We start from the raw sequence: 12,878 nt of genomic DNA, 5'->3' as shown, positions 1-12,878 counted from the left end.
CCTTACCGCTACATTTGGAACACAGGGACATGACAACTAAGCCCACATGCTTGGTTCTTGATAGGACTAAAACACGAACCAGTTCCCTGTTTGTAAGAACCTAAGAGCAGACAATCAATACAACAAACATAACCTGCTATTCCTAAAACAATCTCAAATAATAGACACAATTTTAACATGGAAGACCTTCAAATTGAAGAGTAAAAATCACAGGCCAAAGAGCACAACCAAAATATTCCACTATGAATGGATTTTGATTTACATGTCAAGCTCCAGCAATCACTAATGACTACTAATAACCTAGCAATACTTGCATCAATAGAAAAATAGTAATGACTAAATGAGGAAGACGAGAAAACAGAGAAATTTTCTCAAAACAGAGCGGAGCTAGAGGCATCCAAATGAAAATTGCATGTTCAGAATTTAGAACCAATTGTGCTCCACCTGCTGTGAAAATTTCAGTCAAATGGAACCATAAATGACCTTCAGTTATTTTGAACAATATTGCAGTGGTAAAATGAACAAAATTTTCTGCACTTCACTACTCACATTCTTCCCTCTCTTTGACAGCTGCTATACTTTACACACCCCCCAAAAAAGAATAGCTAATTTATTCTCATGTAAAAAGGATCCAAAATGGACCTTTAAACTTAGGTCTTTCTCCATATAGGAAGGGAACCCAAACACAACAATTCTCTGTTGTATAACTCTTAATAATTAGTTTTATCACCATAGTTCAATGTAAATTCTTACAATAACTTTAGATCTGAACTTATCCTCCAAACTTTCATCCACGTGCATTCATGAAATAATTTTATGTCTTTTGAGACATGTATACTGCTTCAATATTGTCCACATAAATTTCAGGCATAGATCCAATGCACTGACATAGGGTTCATTTATAGTAGTGGGCAAGAGTTGGATGGGCTTACTTGTTTGCCTGTCTGGGGAAAAGCATGTAACCATGCAGATCCTCACAGGCACAATAGGGGAGGCCAATTTTCAGCAAAATGGAAGAATTTTAATTCCATCATGATTCCAAGCTTGACCTCTGATCTTTGAACTGCGATTCAAAGCATTCCCCATTTAATTTGATAAGAGAATATTCCATCAGAGGACTTTGAAACAGAGTCGCCAACAGCAGTCTTAACTCAAATCACATGCTGCAGAACCCCACAATGCATGTTCCTGCCCTAAAAAAATTAACCCAGAAGTAAATTAGGCAGGCAGCAAGACTTTAATGCAAATTCCCAAACAGGAATCTCCCCTACCCCTGCAAATTCACCAAAAAGGGGGGGGGGGGGGGGGGCAAGAGTTTGATGCAGATGAAGATAAAAAAGAGCTAATCTTCACATGCCATATGATGGTATGACACTTCTCACATGACCAATCCTAGATTTTTTTTCCCCTCCTCTAGAATGGCCTGTTTTTCATTAATGAAAATTTCTTGCTAGAGTAGCTTTCAAACACAATGCAGTATGATCTTTTATGAGGAGCGTTTCTCCTGCAGAGGAGAAAATGGAGGAAAAGAGGAGGAAGAAAAAGACGGAAGAGCTGGGGGTGCGGATGGGTTTAGCAGTAGAGTGCTACCACATTAACACATTGAAGCTGTCGCTCTATGATCATTTTAAGTTGCCCCACTATGCTGTTCATGGTATGATCAATCCATTCATAGTATATTTTTTTAGGGTTAAGAATGAGAGAACATAAACCTTTGACAGTATCTAGGGCGCACAATGGGAGTAACTGGAGGTGTGAGAGAAGAAATGTCATGGAAGGCAAAAAAGCAAAATAGCACCAAAAACCAATGTGAAACCAAGAAAAGAAAACTATATGCATATTACTTGTCATGAGCCATAAAATAAACTGACTGACCATTGAATTTAACAGGTTTGAGATGGGATTTTTTACAGCCAAGGACACTTAAAATGACTTGATCCTCGAACCCTTCTATACAAAACAGATGCACCTTGCTCAGTACTATATCAGTAGAAAGACAACTTGGGAGGCCTCTCACTAGAGAGGATGACCAATGACATATGACCAATGACATGCCTTCCCTTTCACCTTATTCTCAAGTCATTTCTCCTTTCAACATTTCTGAGAAAACTTTACTCATTGAAATACCAGCAAGATCCCTAGCACTTGTTGAACTGAATTGTGCACTGTTCTCCAAGTGATTAACACCATTAACCTGTATAGGGAACTCGCCGTCACGTTTAGATCCTTCTTCACTCACTTGAAGCCGAAGTGCGTATTCCAAGTGCCATAACACGTCGCCCATCGAGGGTCGATCTAAGCCACATTCAGCCAAGCATTTCTCAGCTGTCTCTCCAAACTTCCTCAAAGAATCTGGACTTGTAGTACCCACAAGATGAGGATCTATAATTTCTTCCAATTCCCCTCTCTTTTGATATTTCAACGCCCATTCAATTAAATTCACCTTTTCCCTTGGAAGAGATGGATCTATAACAGGTCTCCCACAAAGGACTTCAAACAAAACCACACCAAAGGAGAACACATCTGATTTCTCAGTTAGCTGTTGCCTTGTCAAATACTCTGGATCAAGATATCCAAAGCTTCCTTTCACTGCTGTACTGACATGTGTTTGATCAACCTCAGGACCAGTTTTTGATAGCCCAAAATCTGCAACCTTAGCCATGAAATTTTCATCCAACAGGATATTTGCAGACTTAACATCACGGTGAATGATTGCCTTAGCAGAGCCGGTATGCAGATAGTGCAGTCCTCTTGCTGATCCAATGCAGATATCAAGCCTTTGTTTCCAACTCAACCTGGGAACATTCAAGCTATAAAGATGATCCTTGAGGGTCCCCTTTTCCATGTACTCGTAGATTATGATCATCTCATTTTGTTCATCACAGTACCCAATCAAAGATACTAAATGGCGGTGACGGAACTGGGACAGCATTTCAATTTCTGTTCGAAATTCAGCAAGTCCCTGTCGAGACTGAGGATTTCCCCTCTTCACTGCCACTCTAGTTTCATCTCTCAAAACTCCCTTGTAAACCTTTCCAAAACCACCAACCCCAATAACTAAATCTTCACTGAAATTATCAGTGGCCTCTTGAATCACAGGGAATGAGAAGCTAAACATACCAGTTCCATTGCCATATTTACTTTCCATGGTTTGAACATTCTCTCCTCCGAGTGTGGTGAAATGGAACTGTGCTAGCATTCTTCTTTTACACACCAGGAAGAGAACTAACGCCAGCACAACAACAATAAGCAGCACCCCAAAGGCCAAACCCACTATCATACCAGCTTTTACCTTGGATTTTGGTGTCAAGGTCTTTAAATCAGTGTCCAAAGCATCCAGCCCACCCTTAGAACTGTTTATTTTCATGATCTCTAGCCCATTTAGGATTCCTTCTGAATTATGAAGATCCCTATTTGGAGGGCCAACACCAACACTAAGCACCCGGCTATTGCTTATCCTAGCAACAACATCCATGGCATATGGAGCACCCAAGACGTTTGATGTTAGATTACTCAGATCAAGATCCTGAAAAACCATCCAGGAGTTAATATAAACATTGAAATGGATCTTCCCAGGCGAGGGGCTCGCTATATCACAGAAGTGAAATCGCACCAAATAGTCAAAACCGGGGTCGACATCAAAAAGCCATGTTATATTAGCATTGAAATTGGGATCACCTTCTGATGTCAACCTAGTGGCCGTTCCATAGACACTCGGGGGAGCCACATCCCTTGTTGGCCATTTTAACGTGTAATTTACAGCTTTGATGTTCCTAACAGACTTGGCAAAGATGCTGTGCCTCAGATAATTTTCCTCCGAAACCCAAACCCTCCACAGGGTATCATTATCAGGAGATATAGCCGTGCCACCCATATTCACCCTCACAACTGTCTCTAAGGCTTGTTTCTGCAGATTTTGGTAATTGCCTGGCGGATCAATGGTCTTGGCATCATTCAGAATAAGCTCATCAGGTACTAAAACAACTTCTATTGCATTCACATAAGCAAATGAATTGGAAGAGGGGGTAAAAGTGAGGACTAGGCTATTTGAAGTCACGTTCAAAGAGTACTCTTTCATCAAAGAACCATTCCGTAGTTGGAAATCTTTTAAGAGAGTGAATTTTTGAACAAAAACTGAGAACTTTGCTGTGCTCAAATCATAGTTTTCATGAGCAAAAGGGAAGAAATAGAGGCGAACAAAGTGCCGCCCTTGCTTCTTAATTGAAAATGTGTAATTAGAGGTTGCAGTGAATATTCGGGCAGTTTGATAAAGGGCTAAACCATAGGTGGAAGAGATAGCATTCGAACTCGTGTTGGCAAAAATATTTTGTGGGGTTGAAATGATGCTGGAACTAGAATCATCCGCCACAAAAATTCGATCCCCCACCGATGTGTTTGTGGGTGATCCACAGTTTATTAGATAGTTGTCTACCGGATCAAATCCCCACGAAACAGATATCAAGCACAAAAAGGGCGAAACCCAAATCAGCAGTTTAAAACAGCAATTCCTCATCGTGGTTAGAGCTCAAGGGAGAGAGAGAGAGAGAAAGCTGAAAAAGATCGGAAATTAAATGAACGGACAAGAAAAAGCCGGCTGCAAATCAAATACCCAGTAAACAAGACACTAAGAAGATGAATGGAAATCAAGCAAAACTAGCACTCTTGACATCATTTCAATACGATCAACAGAAACCCAAATGGGAAGAACAAAATTTTTCTTACTCTAGTACGGAGCTCCTCGTGTTCTGGATGACAATCGTCCGACGAAGCAACCAAGCAGGATCAGACAAGCATTTAAGGATTTAACAACAACCCAAGTTTTTTTTTTCACCCAAAAGTTATTGGACAAGTTAATAGACTCGCATCGAAGGAAGAATTTTTTTTTTTAACATGAAAGAAAACCCACAGTCAAATTCAAGCCCCAAAGGTGTTTGAAGTTTGAACCGAGAGAAAATTGACAAATTAGAGGACAGCTAAGTGGATGGCTTACCTTCTACGTGTTACGTCATTGTTTGTTTCCACGTGAGCTCTGAGGAGGGAGGAAGAAGAAGAAGAAGCATCGTTAATGCTTCTGAAAAGGACATTTCTACTAAAAAGTAATGGGGGGAGGTAGGAGGAGATCGATCTACTGTTGTTGCATTCCAGACATGCGTTTAATACGCGTTTTCTACAGCTCCCTCACTGCCCCGGCAGGTCGCGCTGATGACGGGTTGGGGGCAGCAATCCTATGCTCCGCGTGTGCTTTCCCTTTTGCTGCATCTCTTGTGAAGGATAAAATGGACATTTACCCTATTTGACAGTTTTCAATTCTTGAGAAATTTTGGTTGAGAATAGGAGATTGTTGGATTTAGGTAGGCCTGGCAAAACGGGTCATGACCCGTCGGGTCACTCGGATCTGCCCGTTTAAAACGGGTTCGGATTTGAAGAAATTAACCCGTTTAATATTTGGGCGGGTCACCCGTTATTTTGAATCCTTAATAGCTTTTTTTATTTCCAATTTTCCAGCGCCAGCTTGCCTTCACGCTTCACCCTTCGCCTTCAGCCTTCAGAGACTCACTGTCACTCACACTCACGCTGTAGCCTGCAGTCCTGACTTCACGCACACGGCACATGCCTTCGGCCGCCCTTCAGGTTCCAGTGCTTCACGCTTCAGGCTTCACTGCTTCAGCATTTCACTTCTCAGTACTCAGTAGACAGTAGGCCTGCAAGACTCAAGAGTCTCAACTCTCAATCAACACGAAAAAACCGTAAGGGCTCTAAGTCTCTAACCCACGCCAGTGACGCCACGGCTCTCGAGTCTCCACTCTAGTCTCTCAAGCTCTCACCCTCTCAGCCTCTCCTAACTCTCCTCTCCTCTCCTCTGGATCTGGTGCGCTGCAACGTGCCGGACGGCCCCGACCTGTCCTCTCCTGAGTCTCCTCTCCTCTCCTCTGGTGTGCTGCTACTTGCCGGACCTGCCGATGTTGTGAGTTGCTCGAGTCATCACCTCCAGGCTCCACGGACCAGTGACCACAGCAACTGTCAGTTACTAACTTACTGCATCAGCTTCAGCTCTAGAGGTGAGTTGCAGAGGTAACTTACTGAGTTACTGTCAAGATTTTTTTATTTTGTAGGCTCTCTGTATGACTGTATCTGCTACAGTGTTACTGCCTTAGTGCCTTACTGTTACTAATTTACTGGCTTGTTTGGTTCATGGATGATGCCAGTGCCACCATGGATTTGTGGTGAATAAGATTTGTGATGAATAAATAGTATATAAATAAATAGTAGATAAATAAAATAAATTAAGAAAACAAGAAGGATCCTACCATGTTCACAAGTTAAGTAGAATGAAAATCAAGTAATAACAAAAGAAATTTTTATAAAATTTTAAAATAAAAAATATATATATTTTTAAACGGGTGACCCGTTACCCGCCCGTTTATTAAATTGATGGGTTAGGATTGACATGTGTGTGATCCATTTAACATTGACCCGTTTATGACCCGCCCGTTTATGACCCGGCCCGTTAGTGACCCGCCCAAACCCGGCCCGCCCGCCCGTTTTGCCAGGCCTAGATTTAGGACCCATCTCACCCAAATGTAAAAGTAAAATCAGGTTTGGAAGATTAATTTTGATTTTTATATTTGAATTTGTGTAAATTTATGTGTATAAATATTTAGTTTAGTTTTGTATTTTACTAATTTTAGAACTCAAATTCTAATTTCAATCATTATTTAGAAAGGTACAAGTTTTATTGATATTTATTATGATTTTTCGATCTTGACTTTAGAAATTAGAGTCCGAATCTCATATTTAAAAGTATGTAAGTTTAAATAAGGTACAATAAAAAAAAATATGTTGAATTTCTACTCCGGTTTATATAAGTTTTAAATCCAAATTTTAAATCCAAAACCTAAAAGTATATTTGAAATATTAGGAAAATAAATTTTTTAACTTGAGCATAAATTAAGATAACAAAACTGTATTTTCATCTCCTCTAATTTATTCAATCAAATACTATTAAGTTTTATATATAATTTACTTTGAAATTGTCCTTCAATCCTATGCGTGTTATGTATATATAACATAAAAGTACTCAACACATGGAATAAGTAAAATTTCCTTCTTTATAGTTATTATTTGTGCATTTTTTATTTTTATTTTTTATCATTGACAACTTTAAAAGGAAGTTAATTCTAGTTAATTAAAACAATTAGATTAACTTTGTCTCAACTGAAAAGACATTCTAATAAATAATAGTATCTAAAAGTAAATGAACTTAATGGAAGAAATAATACATTCACTTTTATCTGAATAATAAGTTAACTAATTCTATTTATTGATGACAATTAAAATGCATTAATCAAGTTTATATTTGGTAAAAATTAGATGTTATTTGCAAGTGCAACACAAGTGAAGAACTTCTATTTGAATCCAACAATAATTAAAATTTTTCTAAAAATGTAACACATACTTTATTCTACTAACTGTGAAATTAAGTTAAAATTTAGTGTTTGTCCCACTCTCGATGGCTTCTTATGGTATTTATAGACGATTTAATTTAGTTATTTTCGTCAAATTGTCTACTTCTTTCAAGGTTCATGTTTATGTTACGTAATAATTTTTGAAAATTATATTGGCTCTTATAATTTGTTTTTTAGTGTTCTAATCTTTTATTTTCTTGAGAACATTAGAGTTCTCAAGTTTTTATATAACTTAGAAAAATTATTTTGTTGAGTTTTTCCTTAACTTAGTCACATTTTTTCATAAAATGAAATTGTTCTTGGTCCTTAGCTTCTACACCTCCTTCAAATATTACCTCTAAATTTATATTTTTTTTTTTGCATAAACATTTGGTATAATAAATAAATATTTTTTCACTCTGACAAGCCATAGATTCTACATTTGCCTCAATTTTAAATTATACAATGAAAAATAATTCATTTCTCATCCTATATCTCTTTTCCACATCTTATAAAATTCAAACCTCAAACCCTTGTCATATAAGATTCATAAATTTAAATTATTAAAATTTTTTATAAAAAACAAAACTTGAAAACTTTAACATTCGCATAGTCTTTATGTTCCGATTAAAAATGTAAATTCAGAAGCTTAATTTTAGATTTGTATAAATTTAAATAAAATTTAATATATTTTTTTATTATATTTTATCTATTATCACACAAATCGAATTCAAACCATGGAGGATTGCATTGTTTGGAAGGACAAAAAGGACATTTAGGTATGTGACTGTTGTAGATATTTTGGTTTTGTTGAAATTGGGCTTGGGCTTGGGCTTGGGCCGGTGCTATACTGGATGTCTTGGACCAAGTTTTAGTTGCAATAATTAGGGAAGCAATAATGTAGGCAAGGTCTTGGATTGGATATTTGGTTCATTGAACCAATCCAATCATTGATTCCCTTGAATTATATATATATATATATATATATATATATATATCCTATATAAAAGTAGAGCATGGCATCTGCGGGGGCCCATGCACTTTATACCTTCTTTGGTTTTTGTTTTTTAAAAGTAATTTAGTGTTTTGTAATGATTAATTATTTAGAAAAAAATTGGGTGGTTAATTATTGTAAAAATAGTGGGTGGCACTAGTATTATAAATAAAGGTACAAATAATATAAATTATTCTATAAAAGTATTTGTATTTTAAAAAGATAATATATTTTTAAAATATTAATATTTATGTACAATTTATTAAAATTTAACATAAACTAACAGTAAAATATAGAATAAGTTTTCTAGTCAAATTTTCACATTGAAAAACAGTTACCTGCAAAGTTTCTATATTCATTTTCTATTTCTATAAAATTTAAGAGTTAAAATTATTATTTCATTAGCCGAGCACTATTGATTTATAAAATCTCAACTCAACAAATCAATCCTTATAGTTGTTTCTAGATTATAATTTATTTCACTAATCAAATTATAAAATATAAACACACTCACAATAATGAATAATAAAATTCTGTCAATTTTAATAACTATATCTTTAAATATATAACTGTTTTAGCAAACTAATAAAATTTTTAATTCGTCACAAATAATCTTTATGATAATTTGAAGACTTATTTTTTATCCTTTTTTAATGTGAGCTACTGATTTATCAGTAGAAAAATTGATACCTAATTATTAGGCATGAGGTCTCAATCACTCAACAGCATACAATGTACAACTTGAAAATAATATTTTATTAAGTCATTTTTAATTAACACACACACACATATATATATATATATATATATATATATATATATATAATTTTTCTACAAATTGATCAATCACAATCTAAGAAACATAACAAGACAATGCAACATTCATTTTTTGACACAATTTCTAATAAGTAGTTGTGAAAAATGCATATAATAATAATAATAATAATAATAATAATAAATTTTATATGAGGAACTGCCGAACTAAGTCACTTGTTACTGTTATTCTTTAGTTTTTTGTTAAGATCTATCCTATAAAGGTATTCAAATTGAATTAGTGATTGATTTTAGGTTTTGTCATATTATTATTATTATTTAAAGTCTGAGATTTTGGGTGTCTTATTCCCAACTATATCATCTTATCATCAAGCCTAGCCTCTAATACTTGCATTGAATAATGCCAACCTTTTAGAGATGCCAACCTACCATGAATAATATTGTTTAAAGGAAATAATTTTTGCCTCAATCATTTAGTATAGGAGCCTCGCTTGCCTTCAATTTCAAAAGAAGTTTTGTCCCATATCTTGGCATAAAAAAAATATATATTGTTTTGTGAAACATTATTTTTCTTTTTGATGAATTAACTTTTAAGGCATGAAAATGGCTAAAATGAATGATTTTAAATTATTATTTGAATGCTAATAGTTAAAATCAAAGTTAAGAAGTATCCTAAAAATCTTAGGAGATTGGCATTGAAGTGGATAAAATATATTGTTGTGCAAAATTATACCTTATAAATTATATAATTCTTTTATTCACTTAAGATTATTAGTTAAGAGATTCAAGAATTATTGTCTTTTTTAATTTCTAATTCCTAATACTCAATATAAATAATTGTGGACAAAAAAGATTTGTAACAACTGTTTGCATCATAGACATTTTTTTTTTTGCATCATAGACATATATTTATATTGTCCCCATAAATTATTTTTTGCATTGCAATTAATGGACGAGCGGCTTTCATCCCCTGGGTTTGGTGCCGCATCATAGTGTCAAAAGTGATGCGATGGTAGCTGGAGTCCTCGAGTTATCAAAAAAAAAAAAAAAATTATGTCCGAATGGAAAGGTGTTTCAAAGACTACTTATTTTTTATAGGATGACTTGTTTGAGAAGATTAGATTTAGAGCAAAATTGTACTTATGTCAAGTTGAGTCAAATTTTAACGTGTTTAAACAAGTCGAGTTCAATCTCGTTTCATATTTCACTTATTTACTAAATGTACCTAAAATAAATGAGTCCAATCAATTGTTCAAATTTCCATTTTTCATAATTGAGTTTCAAAGTTAAACCTAAATTTACTTGTGAATGTAAATAAACTAGCTCATTTCTAGGTGTAGGAGTATTATTTTTATTTATTTTTATTATATTGCAAAAAATAGCAATTGTGAAAGATAGATAAAACTTCTTGAAATGAAATGTTGTAAGAATACATGTAAAATGTCAAGAAAAAAGAACTAAATCTAATTTATAAGTGAGCTTCATGCTTGAATACAAATTAAATGTCAACCTCATATTAAATTCATGAACTAGCAATCATATGTTGTTTGAACTTTAAAACAGAACAATTATAAATTAGTTAAATGGGCTAACTCGCAAACTTCAATAAGTTTCTTCTAACTCAATCCTGACCTATTTAGTTATCTTCTTCTCTCAAGCTTAACTCATTTATCTCGATGAAAAAGTTCGAACACGTAATTATTAAATCAAATATTGAGTAGTTTGTAAATGACTCGACTTATTTACAAGTCTACAAAAACTAAAATAGACCAATAGAACTAAATTATAGTAATAATGATAATAATTTTGTCTTGTGTTTTACTTACCAAAGGATAAAAATGTTTTGTTTTGAATTTCACGCTTTCTTAGTCCTTCACCTTTGTTGGCCTAAAGGAAGAAAATAGCTAGCTCTCTCATGCGCATAGACGAAGGGACCCCTCCCTCAGACTTGTACAATCCTTTATTTTGGTGGCCTAAAGTTGCATTTATTTTAGTATGAGTGGCTATTGGTTAGGCTTAGTGTTAGGGTTTGACAGTGGGACCTCCGTTAAATAGGGGGGAGAGATGTCTTCACTTATCCTCTCTAGGGATTTTTATACTAGATGTTGAATTACTCGGATGATGGCTTGTGTGGTCGTCTTGTTGATTGAATATAACAACTAGTTTCACGTATCATTGAGTATGATGGTCTCTTGTTTTCATGAATTCATTATTGTTGGAGCTGATACTTTATGACTATGAATGGTTTTCGAAAACCTGAAAACCTCTTGTGTGTTCATGATAGCAGGATTGAACATGTAGTTATTGGCTGACTCTGCCGAAGGAGAGCCTCGGCAAGTGCCGCGCGACTCATTAATTGAGTTGAAATTGGGGGTCCGTGACAGTTGGTATCAAAGCACAGTGTGCATGAGTCCGGTGTGCACCAACACTGTAGTGATTTCAAAAAAAATTAAATTAAATTAAATTAAATAATATAATATAATAATATATTAATATAATATAATATAATAATATTATAGTATATATAAGTTAAACATCAGGAAGCTTCTTTAAGCTTCCTAATTGAATTGAAATTGAAGTTTCAATTGTAACAGAGGCCCCACCCCCCCCTTTCTCTCTCTCTCTTTCCTCAATTTTCTCAGTGAAACTTGCATCGATTGAAAAATGAAAAATATCTTTGGGTTCCAATTTCAGTCACCAACGGTTTAATCGATCGAGGAGATTTCGTGGTTAGGGCGTCGTAGGCACCACTCTTAGAATAAGATAAGAGGAATAGACTATGTGAGGTATTTTAGAAAATTTACCCGATTAAATTGAAGCAGGTGAATTTAATTAGATTTGTGTTATTTAAAATATGTCCGATTTAAATTGAATAATTGAAATTAATTATATTTATGTCCAGATTTTATTTTAAAAATATGTCTGAGTTAAGTTAAACTGCAGGGATTTGATTATATCTGATTTTTGGGAATATTTTGAAATTGAATTAAATAAGTGAAATTAATTCTACCCTCGTTGTCAACAAAAATATATTTTTCCAAGATAATTATTATATTATGGATTATCACTCAAACTATGTGGAATGAGTATAATTATTTTTATCACATAAATGAGTTTGTTAGAATATTTTATATTTATTTAGAACAAGTATGATATGATAATGATTTTCAGAAAATTCTATAAATATTATGGAATTATGATATGACAGATCAGCCAGTTTAATGTCATGTTCAATACGATATAATAGTTTAGCCGACTTAATGTCATGTTCAGTATATTATGATAGTTCAGTCAGCTTAATGTCATGATAAGTATATTATGACATTTTAGTCGACTTAATGTCGTGGTCAGTTATGAAATGATAATTTTATACAGGAATATGATATGATAGTTTTATGCAGAATTATAAAAAAAAATGAGATTTATGTTACAACTATATTATATGAATTGTATTATATGGTAGTAGAAGCCTGATAAATTAGTTCAGATTCAGAGCACGGTACAGTAGCTGTGACGCTCCGATTTTCATACTATTTTTTTAATATAAATAAAATGTATTAATTATCACATATCGGCCACGTCAACAACTCTAATACCACTCATATGACCCATGTAACGACCTGAAAAATACTGATATTTAAATATTAAAGAGAGAGGAAATGGAA

At 34.3% G+C, this 12,878-nt stretch overlaps 1 protein-coding gene across 4 annotated transcripts; it reads right to left on the bottom strand.

The window, feature by feature from the left end:
- Positions 1-1,810: 1,810 nt before the first annotated feature.
- Positions 1,811-5,178, bottom strand: LOC131167057 (receptor-like protein kinase HERK 1). 4 transcript variants are annotated; one of them, XM_058125822.1, is made up of 2 exons: positions 4,991-5,178; positions 1,811-3,943 (listed from the first exon to the last, which is right to left on the bottom strand). In XM_058125822.1, exon 2 carries the CDS (start codon positions 3,872-3,874, stop codon positions 2,075-2,077), a length of 1,800 nt encoding a protein of 599 aa, XP_057981805.1. In that variant the 5' UTR covers positions 3,875-3,943; positions 4,991-5,178; the 3' UTR covers positions 1,811-2,074. The 4 variants fall into 4 exon arrangements, with proteins under 4 accessions (XP_057981805.1, XP_057981802.1, XP_057981804.1 ...); XM_058125819.1 differs by having other exon boundaries at positions 1,811-4,550; positions 4,723-5,127; XM_058125821.1 differs by having other exon boundaries at positions 4,723-5,125.
- Between the last annotated feature and the right edge of the window lie 7,700 nt (positions 5,179-12,878).

The sequence above is a fragment of the Malania oleifera genome, chromosome 10 (genome assembly GCF_029873635.1).
Source record: "Malania oleifera isolate guangnan ecotype guangnan chromosome 10, ASM2987363v1, whole genome shotgun sequence".
Classification (NCBI taxonomy): Eukaryota; Viridiplantae; Streptophyta; class Magnoliopsida; order Santalales; family Ximeniaceae; genus Malania; species Malania oleifera.
This window is presented reverse-complemented; position numbering and strand designations above follow the sequence as displayed.